This window comes from Bombus vancouverensis, chromosome 6 (genome assembly GCF_051014615.1).
Source record: "Bombus vancouverensis nearcticus chromosome 6, iyBomVanc1_principal, whole genome shotgun sequence".
In the NCBI taxonomy this organism is placed as follows: Eukaryota; Metazoa; Arthropoda; class Insecta; order Hymenoptera; family Apidae; genus Bombus; species Bombus vancouverensis.
In genome coordinates this window covers 13535232-13556797 of record NC_134916.1, presented here as the reverse complement: position 1 = coordinate 13556797, position 21566 = coordinate 13535232, and the positions used below count along the sequence as shown (strand labels likewise).

The window sequence follows — 21566 nt, the reverse complement described above, 5'->3', positions numbered from 1 at the left end:
GCATGCTTCCTATGGAACGTAAACGATCCTGTTTCAATTCCTTGCGTACGCATCGGGTATGTATAGATCTATGAAATGTTGTATTTTGTTGATTTACGTTGCGAAGACTATTTTCCGCAGATGGCCTTTTCGAACTCTTGTCGCCGACGCAATCGCGATTACATGTTTCTATACGTTAACCACTGAACCGATTGTTTGTTTTTCGTTACTGGTATTTCTATCGCGTAAGCGAAAAATCTACTCAGTAAGTGAAAAACATATGCACATGCCGAAGAAAAACAATCGCGCAAGAGTGATCGATTCAATCGCGAATCGTTACCATGCACGATCGTCTAAATAAACGTTCTTTGGCCCGATAAAATGTCGATACGAGGCAGATAAGATTGTGACGGTAGCGTGCAGTCAGGGCTTTCTGTATAATGCACGAACATCCTTGCAATAGAGGAAACGCGGTTTCTAACCAGACTACGGTCTATGAATTTCAAACGAGATGTGGTGTTTCTGTTTCGTTAGCTACTTCTCATATATTGTCCATCCGATGAAATCGTGACGTAACATCGATATGATGTGTATATTTAATAACAAAATATATCTAAGTGGATGCGTGTTTTTCCAGCGAACCTCTTTATTATCGGGTTTCGAATACGTTTGGTATTTAGCACACCCGATAACTTGAAAACTACTTGGCGACAGAAATGTAAATAAATGTAATCGTACAATCGGATTATTTTTATCAATCTCCGTTATCACGTTCATAATCTTTGTCGCTGTTAGTGAACCAACGTTAAAGCTATTTAATTATTACGAAATAGCGATACTTAGACAGCCACGCAGTAGGGATTATCCTAGGAACGCGTGAAATTTGTCTGCGTTTTCGATTCAAATAAAAGAAAGACAAGAAGAGAACGAACAGCATAGCAAGATTTATCGATTTATTCAACAACGAACGTATCAATCGACTCTTTAAAATACACACTACGTATTACGCTCATGGATCGAACTACAGTACGTCATAGCTGGCCTGATAACGTTCGAAGGGTTATTGAGGCGCCATGCCAAAGATAGTTGCTTCTTCGTGCGAACAATAGTCGCCTCTCTCGTGGGACAGATACGTCTTACGCGTTCGTATGTCCCTCGAATCGCATCAACGAGCGTTCGTCGTTCCTCGTTTAGTCGGAGAGTTTGTTGTTCGCGGGCGTTGCATAACGCTTGGCGGAGGGCAAACATCATACAAGCACGTGCGTTCTGGTCGACGCGGCGTTTCGGGCCCTCGAATCAAATACACACGTTCCATTGTTACGATGGAGACTGTTTCGTCGCGAACCTTCGTTCGAACAATGTTCGCCGAATCGATTACGATCGTTTCGCGCTTGTAGTTGAAATTCTAAAATGACCCAGTTGTTATTTTTGGCGTGCGAGATTGTGCGGCGCGCTTGCCCTCCCATCTTCTGATAATACCCGTTCTCGTGCTGTCGTTGGTTTCTTCAAAAGATATTGGCTTAATACATTTCATCAAGCGTGACCTTAATCGAGCGGCTTTGCAACGAGCGCCTTCCCGTGTTGGGACAGTTCGCGTGGCACCGAACCAACGCTGAAAGAATTCATTCCAGCATCGCGAGCGATGCAATCTGCTTGCAGCTTCGTGCGGCCTCGTCCTACGTCTAAAGATACAATGGCGTCATAGAAAATTCATTCCGCCCGCGTTAGAGTTTATCGATCCTCGTTCTAAAGACAGGATCGTGGCTCGTGTCATTCCTTCATAAAAACGAACAAGAACGAGCTAATGTCTCTGTCGCGCGCACGCGTTCCGCCAACAGATGAACGAATCGCGGTTCCTGATTCGTTCGGTAGCCAACGAAGGGAAGTACCAAAGAAGCGTGAAATGTACGAAATATTGTTATGCGCGATGCAGAGAAGGTCTTTGGACAACCCTGACACTGTTTTCTCTAGGAAGCACACCGCTCTGAATTAATATCGTTTGACATTGCTTGACCAATAAAGCCGAACTATAGGAAACGTAATTACGACGACCTTCCGAGATGACCGGGGAACCTCGATGACCGATCTTGCCACTCGCTGGTGAGTTCAACCGGTAATGAATTGCCAGTCAACAATGTCGTTTGTCAAGCTGCCACATAATCGCTCATCGCACGTGAATTACGTTGTCCGCTATCAAGTTGAACGTTAATCAATCGTTAATCAGGTTGATAAGCGTTTGCATGCGAATCGCGCGTCTGGATCAGGATAGATAATATTGTAATCGGTTCCGTTAACGGTTCACCAGCAAAGGACACGCTACGGCGACAATGACGACAACGACGACGACGATGAATAGTTACGATACAATCGCACACCGTGTCCGAGACTTGACCTTCGCTTAGCGTGGAAAACCTCTACATAGGAAAATAAATTGCACGTGTTCGTCACGAAAGTGACACACTAATTGAGCGCCGTGCACCGTGAAACGGAATTAAGAAAGATTGCCTGTATCGTTTGAGCAGTTTCCTGCGCGCAACACTGGCGTCCGACAGAACCGCGAAAATCTCACGAAGTTTCTATCCCGAGACGAATTTCAGCTCAAGGCCGGCATGTCTAACCTAACACGGGCTCTCATGAAAACAACCGTGAACCAATCTCGTGGCCGAAACCTGCTTATCGACCGACCACGTTTTTCTATTTGGATCGTTCTTTAACGTTTCTCTTGTACTATGCACGGGCCCCATTCTGTCTCGGGCAATGTAACATATTTCGTAATACCAGTCGAACATACGTATTACGAAATCGAACGGTCATTTCTGGTCTTCGTTATCGACGTGGTCATTAGACGTTAATGGTACGCTGATACGACCAAATTGATAGGACGTCAATTACGGCGGGAAAAAAATCAGATACGCGCAACAGGGTGTAATCGGTGTAGGCACGGCGAGTTTATTTTCAGCGAATGATACAATGCATATAGAGCCGAGGAATTGAAACGTTGTGGCAAACAATAAAATTCGATTGAAAAGCCATCACGGAGAATGGCGCTTAATTCGTGCTATTCGATCTATAGACGACTGGTACGTTTGCAACTAGGATGAGAAATCGTGCAACGCTGACAACGATTCCCTGTCTACTCTTGGCAAGATACGGGTGGTATATCGGTTAAGGGACAGAAAAGAGAAGAGCGAGGTGGAAAAGGAAGGGAAAGGTAGGCGATCGGGAAAAGCGTTAGACCAAAGAAGAATCGGCTGGCTTGACGGTCGTGAGCCGACTGCCTGGTTCGTTCCGGCCTGGTGGAACGCTTCGCGGACAGAGTGCGCGAGCGGAATGCTTATTGCCGATCGGTCGAGCCGAGCCGAACCGAGCTCGAAGAGCGGTCGGGCCTGCGTCGCCGCCGTATAACTCGGTGATTTCGCCTGGAGCTTATTTATTTCGAACCTGAAACTCGCCGCGGCAACCACGTGCTACGATTGCAGCTGCGAGTCAAGTAAGTCGGAGACTGTCTTCTATTGCGACAACGCTTTTCTGCTCGATCGCGGTAGCATCAATCGAACGAACATTAAGCAACGTTCGTTAAGAGGAAACAGAGCAAAGAGAAAAGAAAATAAATATAAAAAAGGAAATAGAGAGCGCGACTGGGGGAAAGGAAAAAGGACGGCGCGAGTCGTCGCGAACGTCAAACGAAGAAAAAAAGAAGCAAAGTGGAGAAAGAAGGAAAGAGAAAGGCGCAGAGATACGCTGTGCATTGTATGAGCGTCGGTGTTTGGGAAACGTGCTCGAATCCTTTTTTACAGAATCAGTGCGCTTCGTCGGTACATCGAACTTCTTCTAGAAGCTGCGATACGATAGCCGCGGACGCTTTCGCGCCGAACTTATCGATTTTTCCTTTAGCACAGTTTAAGGGCAGTCTGTTTCGGTGTTGTGAGTGACGATCGTTTAGTTTCGGAAGAAGGAGAAGAAGAAGAAGAGGACGAAGGCGAAGAAAAAGAAAAAGAAGAAGAAACACGAACCGAAGGTCTCGTTTGTATTACACCGAATCTTTGACCCGAACAACACATACTCTGTGATATACTTCGTCGGAATCTTTACTACTCTGTGATTTGTGATTTGTGATAACGATATTTATTATTTTTACGAGGACTTTTAGATTTATTCCAGCTCCAATTCCTGTAATATATTTCAAAGGTTACCGCATTTAATCGAGTACTAACGGTGATTAGGTGAGTGTTACCATTTTCTTCTTTTTCCGTTTCTTTCAGAGAAAACGAATTGTTCGTATCGGCAACTGATTTCTCCAAGCGTCTCTCGATATATCGTTCTTTTTACGCTCATTTATGTTTCACGCTCGATGTTCGCACACCCTGAGCGTTATCTCAGCTGTCCAAGAAATCGTAGCCTGACAGCGGTTCGCATCGCGTTCCAACCTCTCGTTATCGTGGCTTCGTTTCTCTACTCGTACGCGATCGTTCAATGTTTACACCGGTGACATGCGTTCAGGGAACGCGTCGTTGAAACGTACATCGTGAATCGAACGGGTGTTGGTCTCGTGGTCCCTTTATCGTTTACCTTGCGAAAAGTTGGAACGCATTTGAACGATTAACGTGACTCATCAACTGTTACGCAAAATTTGCAATTTTTCAAAATTTCGATATACGCTACAAGCCCGTTTATCGAAAGGAAATATTAGTTAACGTGCGATTAACTAAAAAGTACTAGATAGTAAGCAAAATTGTCGAATTTGTACTATACTTATATATTTGTACTATATTACCAGTTATGCGAATTATTCGTCGTCCAGATGAGTTCAGATACAAATGGAGTTCCACCGTACTCGTACACAGTTCATTGCATCGACCGTTGATCTTTACAGTTTCGAGTCGCAGAAATAACTAGAACCAGCTGTTGCTTCATTTCTCTTCGACATCTCTCGTTTCTGCAAGATTCTGTAACAATTTCACCGCAATATACGTGAAAAGTTTAGTTCTTCGTTCGGTTCCAAAATTTCGTCTCTGTGAAACGATTAATGAGTCATGCATCGAGTTGGCCAGCTGTAGCGCTGCCTTTCACGGAGACTCATTCACCGACGAAAAAGGAAGAAAGACAGAGAAGAGCGAAGGAGTAATAGAAAAAGACCCGTTGACGACGTTGATTGCGTGAAAAAAGTAGCATGACCGCGAAACGACTCGAACTCGGCTATCGTGGAAACAGATCGCGTGGCCGGCCAACTTTCCGACAATAGTCGTGTGTGTCTGTCAGGGGCTATTATTTCGAGCTGCCGAAGACTCGAGAGAGAACCTAGAAACGCTGTCGAGGAAAACGATCTTCTTGCCGCTAGCTGTATGAAACAGGGCCGCGAGATAAGCTACGCGAGCAGAGTCGAACGTACTTATGTACATTAAGGTCTGCTGATGAAAAATGATAATCTTAATCCATTAAGTAACACGTTAAAGATCAACCGAGCAATGATTTCTAAACGATCAATTTTTTTTTAAACGTAAAATCTAGATAACGAGAATAGCATTGACAAGAATATTTAACGAGTCTTTAGAATTTTATTTCACAGATACGATGCTATCTAAAAATAGAATTCGATGGTGTAAATTCATTGAGAGAAATTTCAAACAAAACATCGCTTTAGCGTAATATTAGCCCTTAATGGACTGATATAAGATCGTGGAACCGAGCTTCGTTGCTGTCGTGAAATTGTAACGACATCGTATCGGCATCGGACACATTCACAATCGCGATGAAATACCGTCACGTCGCTCGATTTATTTTCGACCCGATCCTTTTCCGTCCTTAACGGATTTCTTAAGCGCGAAGGAAATACGAAAGAATCGCTGCTAATTTATATCATTTCTCTTAACCCAAACTTCTTCCTACAACAGCGGAAACCTTCGTTTATCGAAACGACAATAAAATTAGAACGTAAGATCACGCTGGATCGCGATTAAGTAGCCATCTCGTCGTTCTTGTATCATAGAAGAAGAAACAACGCGAAGGAGGAGCACTTCTATTGTCCAAGATAAAAGACGCGGTAATACACACAAGTTTGTTGTTTGCATCGTTCCGAAATTGGTTTTGTAAATTGGTTCGATTGTCGGTAGAAACAGCAATAAGATTGGGGTCGATCGATGGTACGGCACGCGCGATCCATTGCGTTCCTTTTCGTGAGGAACGAGAAGCATCGTCTCGAGGTCGATGCTTCGACCGAAATAATCCTTCGAGCTGGAACGCGGGAAATGAGAGACACGTCTCCAGTTTAGTCTGTTCCTAGAACTAGAAAACGCTGGCAAGGACGTCGTTTTAATGTAATTAAGACACGTTTTGCGGTGTGCCTATTTACCGCGGAATAAAACCACTCACACAGCCACCTCCTCTCCTCTCTCTCTCTCTCTCTTCCGTTCCATTTATGAAAATCAAAGTTAGAACGCAATTCTTTTTCCTGCATTTTTTGTGGGAATAATTGCTACTGATTACGTCTAAATCGTTCGTGATTTTCCAAAGCAAAATGATACGAATAAAACGAGGCGGAAAGAAGAGAACTTAAGTGGTTCGTTTGGAACGAAGTTTAGTTATTTGTACTTTGGCGAACGATCGAGTATACGCGATTTGCGGATCGACATGAAAATCAGTACTCGTTGAGACCAGACTCGCGGTGCAATAATTCGAGTCCGCAAAGCCAGCTGCCGACGCACGTGCGGCTATCAATTTGTTTCTCGTGGCCAACAGCCTGACCTCGTATTTTTCTTTATTGCTTTCTACAACTTTTTTCTTTTTTTTCTTTTGACAATTAAAATAAAACACAAACATCGATCGCGTATGTAACGCATAACGTGTAGAATCCTCATTGACAGGTAGCCAATCTGCAATTTTAATCGACACCGTCGCGCGTCGACTTTCCTGTTTTAACAGTTCCCCCGTTGAAGTCAGCCACCGTGGGGGCGTCCGATTTCATAAGAAAATATCGATCTTGTCCACAGGAACGACACATCGTGAAGACCTACGCCGACCAGAGAGCCATCGGAAATTTAATCGGTCTTTGGATCAGCGACAAGAAAGGAAAGAGAAAGATAAGGAGCGCTGGAGCAGAAGAAACTGTTTTGAACGTGTTTCAAAGATTACACGGCACGTTTTACGAAACGAAGTGATTAACGATAAACAGCTTAGGTTTCGATAAGGCTGGCATACATCGTACAGCCAGTAAGGGAACGTCGAACATTCGACTCATTTTCGTCCGGAAACTCGTGCGAGAAAGCGAGGATCAGCTTGGATCGAACGCGTCGGTTGCTGAGAAGAAAGCGAGAAAGAAGTTTCTCGAAGCTTGGTTACCGCTGTCGCTGGTGTTGAGTGCTGACTCTACCGCAACATAGAAGGTAGGGGTTTCTCAGTAAAAACGAACCTGATCGGTTTTGTGCATCGTTCCTCCAGCAGGAAGCTCTACCTAGCGTGTTCGCGTAGGTCACGGTTTTACATGCCCGTCGTTTTATAGCTTACGAACAACTCGTTCAACTGCACGGTGAGCCAAATCGTCGAAAATAAATCAGGAAACGGCCAGGGGACCGTAAATAGCTTGCCGATATTCTCGACCAATTTCCTCGAGGTACGCGCCAATCGAAGGATTTTACATTCTCTGGCGTGGAACCTTGAGCGATCGATCCGTAGATCCTGGGACCTTGATTTTGAACTTCGACGGAGAAGAATATACAAGCCAAACGTTGCTTCGAGCAAAAAGAAGCTTAGAAAAAGTTTCTACGTAACCGTCGATAAAAAGCACAGAGAGAAATCATCGGCCCTCTCCTTTCTCCCGATAAAATATACAAGTAACAAGTATACAACGGAGAGTCGCGGAATTTCGATCGAACGAAATAATAGATTTACCAGTACGTTCGTTTTCATTGGGAATCGAGTTAGATTCGAAACGGCAGAAGTTCGTACGATACGATACTCCTGGTGAGTAGTGGCGGAAAGAAAATACAGCGACTAAAGGAGAGAGAAGTTTCTCGAAGCTTGGTTTACCGCGCGCTGACTGTGCTCTAAACTCGCTCGAAAAGGAGAAACACGAGCGGGCAAGGAATACGACGGAGAAGGTCTTACAGGAAAGAAAGAAGCCGATGGGTGTGCGCCGTCTCTGAGAACGAGGAAGACAGAAACGGAATCGTTGCTGCCGTAACCTGGGACAGATTTAAAAGGCCCACGTGCTCCACTTAGGCCCCCCTCCCCGTTCCGATAGAAACTACAGTGCAAACTTTCAAGGCGAAGAGGAAGCTAAAACAGGATCCACAGGGGACGAAAGAAAACGGAGGAAAAGCCTGGGGATAAGGAACAGGATTAACTACGATCGAAGTTGAACGAAAGGAAAGAAAAGTCGACCGCTGGAAAGAAGGGACGAGCGCGGGTCGAACAAAGACGGAGAAGTAAATTGGTTACAAAGGAGTGGAATATAAAATATAGAAGGATAGAGAGGAAAGAAAGGCACGAGTATATACCATTGCAGTTGAAGATGGCAAAGGGCAAACCGTTAACGGTCTCGGAGCGGCGGGCGAACGACGTGTTCGACGAAGAATCGATAGCGGTACGATCGCGATGGCGAAATTTCGCCGCCTTCTGGATACTCGGACTCTGCAACAATTACGGATACGTGGTGATGCTTAGCGCCGCGCACGATATACTTGAGAGCAAATTCGGCACGACGATGGTGAGTGGTAATTTTTTTTTCATTGATCCATTAGCGAATATATATTTGATCGAAGTCAGAGAAGGGTTGCCAGGGGTGGGAAAAAAGAGAAGATTCGTTACGTTCCGCTTTCTTCCAATTTTCTTAGATTCTTGTATTTTTTGCATTTCCTTCGATTCGAGAGAATAAAAAAGAGGAAGAAAATAAGAAAATACAATGAAACTCGGAGACGTTTGTTTCCGGCAATGGAACGAATCATGAATCATCTTCAACGTGACTTCTTCACGTACTAATTTCTGATTGTCCGTGTCTGTCCCTTAAAACTCGAATCCCTTCGCCTTAAGAGTCGATCGGTTAAATACGCGCAAATCCATCGGTCGGTTCGCGTGTTCATCGACCGTTCCGAATCGCTCGATTGGCATTCGGTCGATTGCGAAACAACGTGTAACCAGTGACGCGTTTTGGAGGATGGTCTGGAAGCTTCCCAAGATTTTCATATTTACCTATAACGATAAACTAGAACAGATAAAGCATAAAAAACAATTGCGACATATAGATAGCGACGTGATAAAGCAACGCGTTCACTTGGAATCGGCAAACTCGTTCGAGCGAAACGAGCGAACGATCGAGCGTGCAGAGTAGTAGTGTACACTACTCGTGTGACGCCTGGCCTGCATAAGACTCGATGAATCACCGGCGTCATTCGGCCGTATTACAGCACAGCGATTACACAGGTCTTTGTATCGATTGGATTCCTGTTGTCACTCGATGATGCTCCGATTGCCAGAAGAGTAGGCGGGCTAATGGAAAATTTCGCGAAAAGAAAAGAAGAAAAACGGATTTGCACTCGGTATGTGGCACCGATCGACGGCAAACTGCCGGACACAAAATGTTATTGTTATTGGATGAAAGTTTCGCGGCCTCTCCCTTTCTAATATGTAGTCATTGAGTCGGGTTTAAAGCGTTGCAACATCATTGATCGGTGTCTTGACTGTACATCCACGAAACTATATGCTGTTTTTAATACGGTCGATATTTCGTCTCCAAACGATTTACGACCACATTGTGACGTTGATTTCTTTCTACCTCGACGATTTGCCAAATAAAATATCGGCTTTTCGTAGGCGCCAACTAATCCATCGATGTTAATGAGAACGCGTTTTTCTACGTTTGTTTAAGCGCGAATCCTTTTTACGCTTTTTTAGCTCACTGTTTTCTTTTTCGTTATTGCCTTGAAGTTATTGAACGCGGTAACGTAGCAGTTTTGATTAGCCGGAATCGTAAATGACGTTTCACGCTCAAGGAAAAATATCTTGATATTTGGAGACGATTTCAAAAGCTTCTGTAAACGATGCACACGGTCTGCATAGGTAATCCGTGTAATCAGTAACAACGGCGGAGTGTCGTTCGACTGAAATATTACTAAGCGGACTATGAAAGTTTTACGATTTAATGATTACTCCGCGTTTCGCACTATGGTATCTCGCCACAGCGAGTCTGTTCGTCACGAGGATTAATAGCCTCGTTTAGACAACGTTCCTCGTGATCCACGATCTCGATGCGAACGAAACGAAGACGGTTATTAATAAGGAATAATAGAAACAGGAGGTGACGGTAGAGGAGGAGAGAGGGAGACAAGTCGTTGGAGCAGCAAGCAATTAATCTGAATTACGTGTTCGAGACCGAACAGATTCTTGTACGCGAGGAATTTCATTATGTCATCGACAAATCTATGCGTGCGTTTCGCATCGTGTTATGGAGTTGCTTACGCCTTCCCCTCTAAGCTCGTGGTTCTTCCTTCCGACTACGATTCCAGCATGCTTCGAACGCGAATTAACTTACGTAACAATCGCGGAGATTAATATTCCACTCGTTCAAGGTGGTAATGTTCGTGAAATAAAGATACCGGTATCCGATAACTTCCGCGGCGATGTACAACCAACGAACCGAATTATGAGAAAATAATAGACAAAGCTGATTCTTTTGGTTTACGTAAAATGTAACATCTCTCGTGTCTGTTCGCGAATGGTATACTAATCTAGTTTATTTCTTTTTTCTCCTTCCTTTTGGTTTCGTTTCGTCTATACGAAGGAACCTGTCACGGAATTCACGAATGGCACCGTGACGACCACCAACACCACCGGGATTCGATCCTGCAACACATTGTCCACTGGCGCTATATTGCTAGCGGATATATTACCATCGTTAGCGGTGAAGACGATCACGCCGTTCCTGCCTTTTTACGTACAGTGAGTATCCGTATATTTCTATTTTTCCTTCTAATTATGTAGCTATCGTTCCATTTAATCGTAACTTGCGCGTAAACGTAACACCACGCTACACTTTTGCGTAGAATGCTAAGAGCATTACGACGATAGGAAACAAAAGTCGCGATACGATAACGAAATGTCAGGAAGCGAGCCTTTAACTTTTAGAATATTTCACGCGATAACAGCAGCAGCAGTTACTCGGATGACACACAGGCGAAATCAAAACATTAGTCAGCTTTCGCGATTCTGCGATATGTTTGACGTAGACCAACGACTGACCCCGCGATGTCTAACTCGGTTATCTTATCGATGATTTTCTTTGGATCGTTTCGATGATATTGTTGTGCTATATACGTACGTATATGTATATGCATAAATTATTCGAGAAAATAAAAGTAAAAACAGGACGATGACACGGTGACCGTTGATTTTGTTCAGCTCGACTCGTGGAACGTGAATCGTATTATCGAGCATGTGGAAACGAATTTCCTTTAGATAAGGCAGCGTAGTAAGAAGCGATCAACGTCATATGCTTCTCGCTAAATACACGCGGTTTCTCGTGGGACGGATCATCCCCGGAGTCGTGTCCCTCCGCGGGCACGTCGCTCCTTTCCCCGCAAAAGAAACGCTAATCGATTAATCGAATCGTTAATTACAGTGCTCGACTGGCTACCTGTGTGTTATTTTCCGCTGCAGGATTCCTTATGGTGTCGTTGAGCACTACTGAATGGCTCGCCATTCTGGGCGTCGTTGTAACGTCACTCTCTTCCGGTTTGGGAGAAGTTACTCTGCTGAGTTACAGTCACCAATACCCCAAGTAAGTGCCATCGTTTCTATTCTTTCGTACTTTACTGTTCTTTATTGTCGGTATTATTTTTTTTTTTTTATTCTTCTCTAACAACAATGACGATCGTTTCTTTTTTCTGAAGTAATTTTCCACCCGCCTGTTCCATCGAAGGCTATCACGTACAGGCGAGCTTTAAGCATAGTGTCTCCTTTATTTTTCCGTACGAACGTAATAATATACATAACTACTAGAGATTATCGGTAAATAGCTACAATCCTTTCTTGTAAATCGAACGCATCGTATTTTTTTTTCTTTTATCCATTATATATAGCGTTCTTTTATGCAACGAAAGCGATAATAATTTATTATCTGTGTAGAAAGATGTAGAAGAAAATAAAGTATAGAGACAAAAGGTACGGATTAAAAAGTAAAACGATAAAGAGAAAAAGAAATACGATGCAAAGCCTGTTGATGCAAATTTCGAGGTATTGGCGAATAAAACCGCGGTATTGACATTTAGACAGTTGTGCAAAGAAAAGTAGAGATAAGATAACGGCAGTCGACAGGTTGGCCTTCCATGTTTAAAAGTATAGAACAATAACATAAATTGCTGTTCTAGTACCGATACGAAAATAAGATTTAAAAAAAGCACCGGAAAACATAATATAGAAGTACAGTACGAAATTCTGAAAAAAAACTCGTTGCGAACACGAGGTACATCTGTACTTATGTGCAACAACTGCTAATTACAATGCTATTGTTTCTGTCCATTTCTCTACTTATCTACGTATAATATATTTCTGTTTCTTTGCCATTCTTTCTTCACTAACGATTAACCTTGGTGTCGTTAAAGTTCACCGAAAGGAATGCGATCGCGACTAACACGAGATAACACGTGTCCATAAAACGTGCGTTTCGAACGTGTCGGTTAATGTGATCGTCCACGAAAATTTTACTGCGAACCATCGTCTTCCCAATATCACGCCGATATTTCAATATCTCCGTCTTTCTTCTATTTCATATATTTTTTGCTTTTTCCGTAATTGTGAATATTATCACCGTTAGATATTACTTCTTTTTTATAGCTGTATGTCGAATCATCCCGAATTTAACCTTTGCCATTGACCGATAATTGACAGCGATTCGTTATTTCGCAGACAAGTAATAGCGACATGGTCTTCCGGTACTGGAGGCGCCGGAATAATTGGCGCGCTATCTTATGCCTCCCTCACCATGTGGTTGAGTAACGAAGACACATTGTTAGTTATGTTAATCGTACCGATTATACAAGGAATCACTTTCTGGTTGGTTCTGGTTCACCCGCCGCAGTCCAGTATCCCGATCACTAAGAACGGTATCGACAGTCAAGAACACATCATTGAGATCCCTAGGAAGAGCTTTAAAGAAAAGATCAATCTGGTACCGGGATTGATGAAGTATATGATCCCGCTTGGGCTCGTGTACCTCTTCGAATATTTCATTAACCAAGGATTGGTAATGCTTTTTCGTTACATGAGCATTTGTAGAATCCTGTTTGCCTCCTCCTTTATCTTTCCTTCTCTCGCTCTTGTTATATACATACATTATATTTCTTTTTGTCTTTCGTTACGCATAATTTACGTTATAAGATTACCGAGTCTTGTTGCTAGCTTCTACCTCCTAAATATAGATACAATTACCGCCGGTCGTATGTATAGAAGAACAACATAGATCAGGTGTTTTAACGAACACGTGTAACGCTAATTTTTCAGTACGAGCTGATCGAATTCGATGACATTTGGCTGACGCACGCCGAACAATATCGCTGGCTCCAGGTGGATTATCAGATAGGAGTGTTTATCTCAAGATCGTCCGTCAATCTCATCACGATTAACAAAATCTGGATCATGGCTCTGTTACAGGTAACAGAACCGATTAAACTTCGTTTACTCGTGTTACGCACGTTCGAACGGCAACGTACAAGCTGTTGATTTTATCGCAGGTCGTGGTCGAATACACACGATTTACGATAACCCCGTATTTGTTTCAGTTTATCAACGTCATAATTCTGCTGTTCGAGACGCTGTTCTACTATTTGCCCAGTATTTGGATTGTGTTCGCGTTCGTTTTGTGGGAAGGCCTTCTTGGTGGTGGAGCATACGTGAATACGTTTTATCGAATGTCTACCGAGGTAACGTAACTTTACTTTGACAGCTCACCATTGTCAATGGTCAATTTATACGAACCTGTTATCTTTGTTCGCGTTAAAAATAGTCTCTGATTGTATTTCACCGAATACCATCAAAGAATGCAATGTCGTATTTTTTTCTGTCATTTCACAGATTCCAAGAGCGGATCGTAAAATTTCCTTGGGAATCGCTACGATGGCCGATTCCATTGGAATCGCGTTGGCAGGATGGTTGTCTATGCCGGTTCACAATGCTATTTGTAGACTGCCACAACCGTCTCGAGTGGGAAGCTAGGAGACAAACATAAGATAGTATTTAACAACGGTCATGCGAATATAAGCAGGATCGTGACGCCGTGATACATACGTTATTTATTACCGAATCTTCTTCGACACGCCATCATGGCTTCGATAATGTTGATAACTGAGGTAACGTGGTTCGTACATCATTCCGGTTTCTAGCCATTATTATGCTACCGTTAATTATTGTAGCAAAACGCGATTAGTATCGCCATGATCAAGCTTGATACCTCGTTCGTATTAACTTCGAAAACATAGAATTTATTCGATGCTGCTCGTCGATTGAACTTCCATCGAACTGGAATCATGGACGATGCTTAAAAATTGGACTACGATTCGACAGAAACCGATGTTCCTAAATGAAAAAAGAAAAAACAAGAAATTTAACTCGCTAGATTGTAAGTTCGATCGTTCTCAGATTTATTTGGTACAAATATTTAAAGGATTAGGAACAGAATTGTTTTACGATTAGTTTGATTTCGTTTCGCAGCGCGTTTCTTCTTCCTTAACAGAGAAGAAGAGCAAAAAGCAGCGAATCGCGCAACAGGAAAGCCAGAAATTGAATATAGACGAGGAAATCTCGTCTCGATTTATCATACGCGTCAACAGCATTCGACCCCTGTTGTCGAATATCGCAGCGCTACGCTTTTGTAAACGCGACCTAAAATTTTCTGATTATGGGCTACGCGTTTCATCATGCGTTCTTAGCTAGTAGGTTTATACGTCGTTTAACATTTGGTCGAAACAAGAACGACCACCAGTATTCGTAGTTAGCGTAACACATCGATTTTTGCCACGCGTTATAGGCGCATTCGATGAACGAGACAGCGTTCGATTTACAATATTTTTATTGTTTATGCACGACTCGTGTCCATATGTTAAACACCTTTTCAAAAATATTGCTGACAAGATTATCTCGGTTTATTTCGCTAAAATGATAACGAATTTCGTATTTCGCTTGACCACGTCACAATATATCATAACACGGGTTGTGCGTTGTGTTTATAAAAATTATTTCCTTTTTTTTTTGCAAAGAGAAAGTCGTCCAATCGATTTTTAATCATGGCCGAAATTTCAAACATTCCTCGTCAAAAGGATATTTGTTGAAACACGCGAGAGTGTTAATTAGAAGTATTATAATATCAAGTCGCAGAGTAAATACGGTAGGACCGGAAATTTCGACGAACGATTCTTCGTCTCCGTTACGAGAAAGGCCCTTTCCATTCTTCTAGCAAAATAATTCGCCTTTTCCTAAATACATATTGTATATGTGATATATCGATAATACTGTTTCCTACATTTATTTTGAGATATAAATATATATAGTATATATATATATATATTTATATACGAAATATTATATTGTTTATTACGCCGTAATATATATATATATATTATATTTATCGTTGTAAAATTGGAACTGCTTGTGACGCGTTCTAAAATGAATGTTCTGCGATTCGCGGTTCTCCTAATTTTATTTTATCGTATTTTATTTCTTTTTTTTTCTTTTTAGTATAAGGAAAATAAATAAGAGAAAGAACGATTACGACAGCGAAGCGTGGAAAACAAATGAAATCGAAACATTGTTCAAATATGTAACTTGTTGTGAATATGTTCGAAATAAACGATAAAAATTCTTTTTCGAAAACACTGCTCCCTCTTTCCTCCATATTCATTATCCCTAGGAATCATCGATTCTTCAATTATGATATGTAAACCAATCTGTGCTCGTGAATTACAAACGAAAGATTGTTCGAGCAGTTAGGAACTGTATTTTTTTCTTTTAGAAGCGTACCGCATACAGTTGTCTAACGTCTAACTTACGCTGTAACTTACGCGTGTAATCGAAGCGAAAGAATTCGTCGCTTCACCTGCGAAGAGCGTTTTAACTATCATCGAAAGAAGATTTTGCTTCAGCGAGTTCCACAAGGATTGCACCTTTTATTTCGATCAGTTTTACTTCAATAGGCTAGGCAAATACACTAAGTTCTCCTTGCTGTTGAAATTTTGTCTAAAGCTCTATACGCGTCTGTCGCAAACCCGTTTGATATTAGTCGCTCGTATTGTCTTACGTTGGCCCTTACGCTCTGAAGGATTATAGAAAACTTAAAAATAGCAACAAACTGTCCCCTCGACGACATACAAAATAGATACGTACAACATTGTCGGACGATTTGCAAAAATAATTACAAAGAATAATTTTGATTGATGCTTGAGCTTTTGATCACGCGCATCGCTCGAGAATCAGTTTACCCGATTCTTCGTACTCTTGTCGCGACAGCCACATTTGTTGGAAAGATCCAAGGGAGCTGAGAATAGATCCTCCGATCCAGGCACCGTAACGACGCTCGCTCGAGCTGTTCGCGCTAATTATTTTCAGTCTCATACTCTGCAATAACCGGACGAGTCAACGTTATTCTGATTTCGATAAAAGGAACATAATTCTTCCATTAAAATTATATATAAATTAGAAATATTTTCTATTAAAAGATCTCAACGCAATGACAGAGATACTTACTGGAGGAGTTTTGCTGGCTAAATCTCGATTCAGTCTTTCGCTAAAACCTTGCAGGCAGGAATTACCACCGGTGACCACCACGCTTCCGTACAAACTCTAAGAACAGAAATGCTCCATTTTAACACTTATGGAATCATCGATTTCTCCCTAAAGCTATCGCGTGATTTATGAAAATAGTGGGAAGCTTACAGGTCTGATATCCATATCGCACATGCCCACGCTGGTCGTGACGAGTGGACCAACTCCAAGAATGCTGGCGCCAACGCCCTTCACGTTGCTGGGATCGAACAAGGCTTCCGGAATCATCAGTCTGACGGAGCCGAAATCGTCGTTGTACCCGGTTGGGAACTCGTAGTGTTTCATTGGCAAAGTATTGGCCACATCCTCGTCGTAAGGGCTGTCGGACACTTGCAAACAATTCATTTGGAAGTCTTGCAACAGCTCTCGGACCATATAGCTCATCCAGGAAGACGTTGGCTGTGGTCCAGCCCTTTTGGTCCAACGTGGTGTATCTCTTTCGCGAACTACATCTGTATAATATTTTATTACATTAGATTGTCGTTGTTGTGCGACGTAGTAATACGATTAATCCGGGACATAGAATAGCAATTGCGAATGAAACAAGAGGATTCGACTTAGGCAGAGCGTTTCGAGTGGTACGTATAATGTCAAGCGTCGAAAAGCTCCTCTAGACGGACGTAAGTTACATTCGGAAGTGCGAAATATTAGAGGATAAAAGGTTTTGATGAAGGAGGTCGATGGGAATAATGTTCAACTCTAAACATTCTTTAAGGCTGATAAGTGTTCGCTAAATCTGGACAGCACGTGCGGTAAAGGCGCACGGACGCTGAATGAATGCATTCAACGCATTACGACTCAAGTGCTCTGCACACAGCGCGCGTTCATCGTTGAAAATGCGCGTTCAAAGGATTTAACTCCCTTTCGTGCCTTATAATAGACGTCGTTCTACGATGTACTAAGCATTGCTTTTTATAGCGCGTTAATATCTGCCTAGCGAGCGAGTGTCAATTGAAGTCAATATTTAATCATTCCATCAATACCGTCCACGTCGATCGAATTACGCTATTATTGTTGCTTTTCTTTATCCGTCGACGACGATTCGTCGCTGTGAAAGCGCGACGATTTCGTTGAAAATTTCAGCCAACTTGCCTTTGCTCGCTACCAGACAAGCAGGCGTCAACTCGATTTCCTTTTCTTCGAAGAACTGTCTGCATTGCATCGTGATGAAATCACCGCCTAGCGGGCTTTTTACGATTCCCTGCGTGATAACGTAACCGTCGTGCACCGGAACCGCACTCGTGTGAGTTGCACCGCTGTCTACGACCATGGCCGTCGATCTGCCATTCGCATACGCGGCCAAAACCGCGTTTTTGCAGATGTACATCGCCGGAACGCTGAATTTCTCGAACATCAGCTCTAGCAATTTCTCCCGTTTCAATCTGGTGTTCCAGGGACATTCGGTCATCAAGATCGGATGATGCTCCGGAAGAGCATGAAGACGTTGTTTATACGTGTACTCTGTTAGACGCTCGAACATCTCCCAATCTTCGATCATGCCGTCTTTCATTAAGCTAACCATCTCCATATCTAGAAAAAGATATATCGTAGGTAATACATACAATACGATCTCTTTACAATTCATGATTTTCTATACTGTAAATTAAAGTCTACTTTCCGCGCTTCGATTTAAGGTTTTTCCTTTTCGTCTTTTGTCGACTAAGCTACAAACTGCTTGTGTCAAACACTAATCAAATACAGTTTGTCGTACGTTTCGTAGCGTAAAGATGATACAGGTGAAACGTATTAACGATACGAGACAGCGTCGAATTCTATTTCAGAAAAGTATGTGCTAGACATCGTTCTACGTTTTAATGGAATTTACGATCAGGAAAATGGTCACATAGCGAGAACTGGACAGCGAAACGTAATCGTGTTTCCTCTGATAGGATTACGCTGTGAAACGATCGTACCCTTCTTTCGCACTTGAATGGCCGTGACATCGATGTTGTAGTGCTTCCTGACGTTTTGACTGCCGTCCGGCGAGTCGATCGTGTCCTCCCATACACCGAGGGTGGTCGGAATTTCAGCCTTCGGTGTATCCTCACCGCCATAACCCACGCGAAGGCTCTGGTGTCCAACGTCGAAAATTATAGCACCGACCTCGTCTACGGGAAAAATCCAAACGCTTTACGGAATTCTCAGCTAGACCACGTTTCGTTTTTTTCCGGAAATATTGCGGACCGCGTATCACATACCTCCGCCGTAGACACCACCGCTCATAGTATCTGGAGAGGACAGGAACGTCGGCGCATGCCCAGCAACCCTGTTCGACCTCACCGGTCCATGCACCCCTTCTTCCTTCCTCGTACTCGTATATCGAGGATTCTGCGACCCTCCGCCGTTTCCACATTGCTCCTTTTGCATATTCGAATCTACGATCGGGAGGAGGACGAAACGCGATCGATCAGCACATTTGCGAAACCCTTTTCGTCCGGGCGCAGCTTCCACGGATATTTTCTCTCGTCGGGCTTAACGGCAGGATTGTTACGAACTGGTCTCGGAGAAAAGAGATTTTCCCTTGCTTTTATTATCTATTAAATTTTATCGTCGAGAACGTAGTTTCAGGGATGCGTCGGATTTCAAGGATTCCGATGGTCCTTTTTATTTCAAAGATTGGTATTACGGTAAGACACGGGAAGGGTGAGAATAATCTTTCAGACAAGAACGGTGTTCCGTTATGGAATTAGTGTTGTATATTTTACAAAGTAAATAGAATATAAACAATCTAAAGTCGTCTAAAAACACAATAGTACGAATTTCGTGGTAAATCATTTGTTCATATATTATAAAGTATACGATTTGTCAACAGATCGATATCTCTTCCTTCGTAGTCCCCGATACTTTGCTTCGCGATGCTTTCTGATCGGGGACGCCGACATAACGAGAGAGCACTCACTCAGACTCAAAAATCATCGTCACGTTGCCGAGTGAACGATCGGTTTGCTTGTACATACGGTTTAAACTGATTCGATGACAACAGATGCGTTACAGACTCGGTGGGTGCGTTTTCCTTAACGACAGTCGAACAAATTCATTAATACTCTGCCTTTTATTTTACTTTAGTTTATCTTATCTGTTTTTTTCTTTTTCTGCTTTTGTTGTCCGTTTTTCTTAGCGTATCACTCGGTCCGTCGATCGTTAATCGACGCGCGAAATTCAACGCGGCGAAACGACACATTTTTAGTTTAACACTTTACCATCGTGTTTCCGTTGCTCTTCTAGATTCGTTTCTCGCGATCCGCGGTCGCGCGTACGTAATGACGTACAATACGTACACAGTTAACAGCATGGTAAGTACAGACATCTTACAGACAATAGTTTATTTAGTTATTTATTTTATCTTACTTTTTTTTTTTTTTGCTTTGAACGTTAAAGTTTACGCTACACGTCTCATCTACTAACGTTTCAGTCTCGCGTAAACGAAACAACATCGATGGCAACGACGAAACATCATTTTCATTTCTTCGCGGCCTAGCTTCGTTATTTATACATGTATACAACACACGGTTGGTACACGAACGAGAAAACATGCTGGCTCGTTCGAGATGCGAAAGTAATTGTTCATGCGTTTCTTCGTTCAAAAAGGACGACGTCGAAATCAGTAGATAGAAACGATCTACGAAATTGGAAGACCAAGTAAACTCGTAACAAATCGCGTATTGCTCGCTCGGGATATGCACTCGGTAGAATGGAAACCGTTTGCTCGTGAATGCTTGCTGCAGACGTAGTCTCAACGATAGGACGATTCACCTTCGACGATAGTATCTCATACGATTCGAGTGTTCGGTTAACGAATACGAGATAATAAAGAGTCTCTTTCGCAAAGGCAAGTAAAAACCTTCCCTGTGGATCGCTTACGGTGCAGCATGTTCTTCTGTCGCAGTCTTCGTGTAAAACAGAGTTAAAAGGACGTGTTGATCGAACTCGAGCAATTAAGTATAAGAATCGTTCTCGACAAAACCTGCGAGACTTTGCCTAATTTACAAAAGTAGAGAACGTGTTCGTGTCTTTCATAGGATAATCGTTTTTTCTCGAACGAAATGGCAGTCGACAGACAAGTTCTGATTGATCGAATTGCCCCGAGAGGAGCAGCTGGGAGGATCGTGCGATTCGCTTGGCAGCCGAAACGAGAAACGTGAAAAATCGAACAAATGGTGTTGTTACGCGTGTTCGCAGGTTCTCGCGAATACGAACGAAGTGGCAGTTAAAAGAACACATGGTTAAGTTCAGTACGTTCGTTTTGTTATAGGATACGATTGACACTTTCCCATCGACATAGGCCAGGAACACGAACAGGGGACACACGATCAGTGGCCGCTGTGCTCACAGTGACCAATGATAATAATTAACGAAAGACGGACCACGATGGTTTTTCTTTACATCGAGATAGTTGAAATGTGGTTTCGTATTTTTTTTTCTTTCGCTGAATGCATCGTAGAGGTTCACACCGTAGGTTCTACGTTCTTCGTATTTTTTTTCCTTCTTTTTTATTTACACCGCGATTACGAAGTCACGGACATTTCGTTGGCTACTGTGGCCGCGATCGAAGTCGCACTCTGCCTCGCTTAGCTCAAACGCGTCGGAGAAGCCCGTGGGTGGGTCCAGCTTGGGGACGAACAGATTCCCTGATCCGTCACGCTCCTGGTCCCGATTGGAGCAGGAATTGCTCGACTGGTGCTTGGAATTGCCAAACCCGGAGATTGGGCCGAAGTTGGAACGGGTCTCCTCGCTGGTATGACGCGCCAGCTGTAACATCCTTCCACGAACAACAATCATCGTTACTT

At 42.9% G+C, this 21566-nt stretch overlaps 3 protein-coding genes across 17 annotated transcripts in view; 1 reads left to right on the top strand and 2 right to left on the bottom strand.

Annotated features, from left to right (window-relative positions):
• The first annotated feature begins 31 nt into the window (after positions 1-31).
• On the top strand, positions 32-15831 carry Cln3 (CLN3 lysosomal/endosomal transmembrane protein, battenin). Of its 5 annotated transcripts, XM_033332158.2 has the most exons (9): positions 3399-4202; positions 6966-7358; positions 7475-8680; positions 10751-10908; positions 11588-11746; positions 12874-13210; positions 13468-13617; positions 13746-13886; positions 14038-15831. In XM_033332158.2, the coding sequence occupies exons 3-9, from the start codon at positions 8486-8488 to the stop codon at positions 14176-14178; spliced, it is 1281 nt and encodes a 426-aa protein (XP_033188049.1). In that variant the 5' UTR covers positions 3399-4202; positions 6966-7358; positions 7475-8485; the 3' UTR covers positions 14179-15831. The 5 variants fall into 5 exon arrangements, with proteins under 5 accessions (XP_076475130.1, XP_076475129.1, XP_033188049.1 ...); XM_076619015.1 differs by lacking the exon at positions 3399-4202 and adding an exon at positions 32-56 and having other exon boundaries at positions 6966-8680; XM_076619014.1 differs by having other exon boundaries at positions 3341-3469; positions 6966-8680.
• LOC117155790 (actin-like protein 6B) lies at positions 14198-19146 on the bottom strand. Its single transcript, XM_033332156.2, has 6 exons — positions 18978-19146; positions 18693-18887; positions 17872-18309; positions 16891-17231; positions 16702-16797; positions 14198-16572 (listed from the first exon to the last, which is right to left on the bottom strand). Exons 1-6 carry the CDS (start codon positions 19144-19146, stop codon positions 16408-16410), a joined length of 1404 nt encoding a protein of 467 aa, XP_033188047.1. The 3' UTR covers positions 14198-16407.
• Positions 19147-19457: 311 nt separating this feature from the next.
• Positions 19458-21566, bottom strand: part of LOC117155789 (cell adhesion molecule Dscam2) — a 175238-nt gene continuing 173129 nt past the window's right edge. For all 11 annotated transcript variants that reach the window (XM_076619524.1, XM_076619522.1, XM_076619523.1 and 8 more), the window contains one exon: positions 19458-21538. In XM_076619524.1, the coding sequence (XP_076475639.1) occupies positions 21274-21538 (265 nt within the window). In that variant the 3' untranslated portion in view covers positions 19458-21273. The remainder of the gene's footprint in view (positions 21539-21566) is intronic.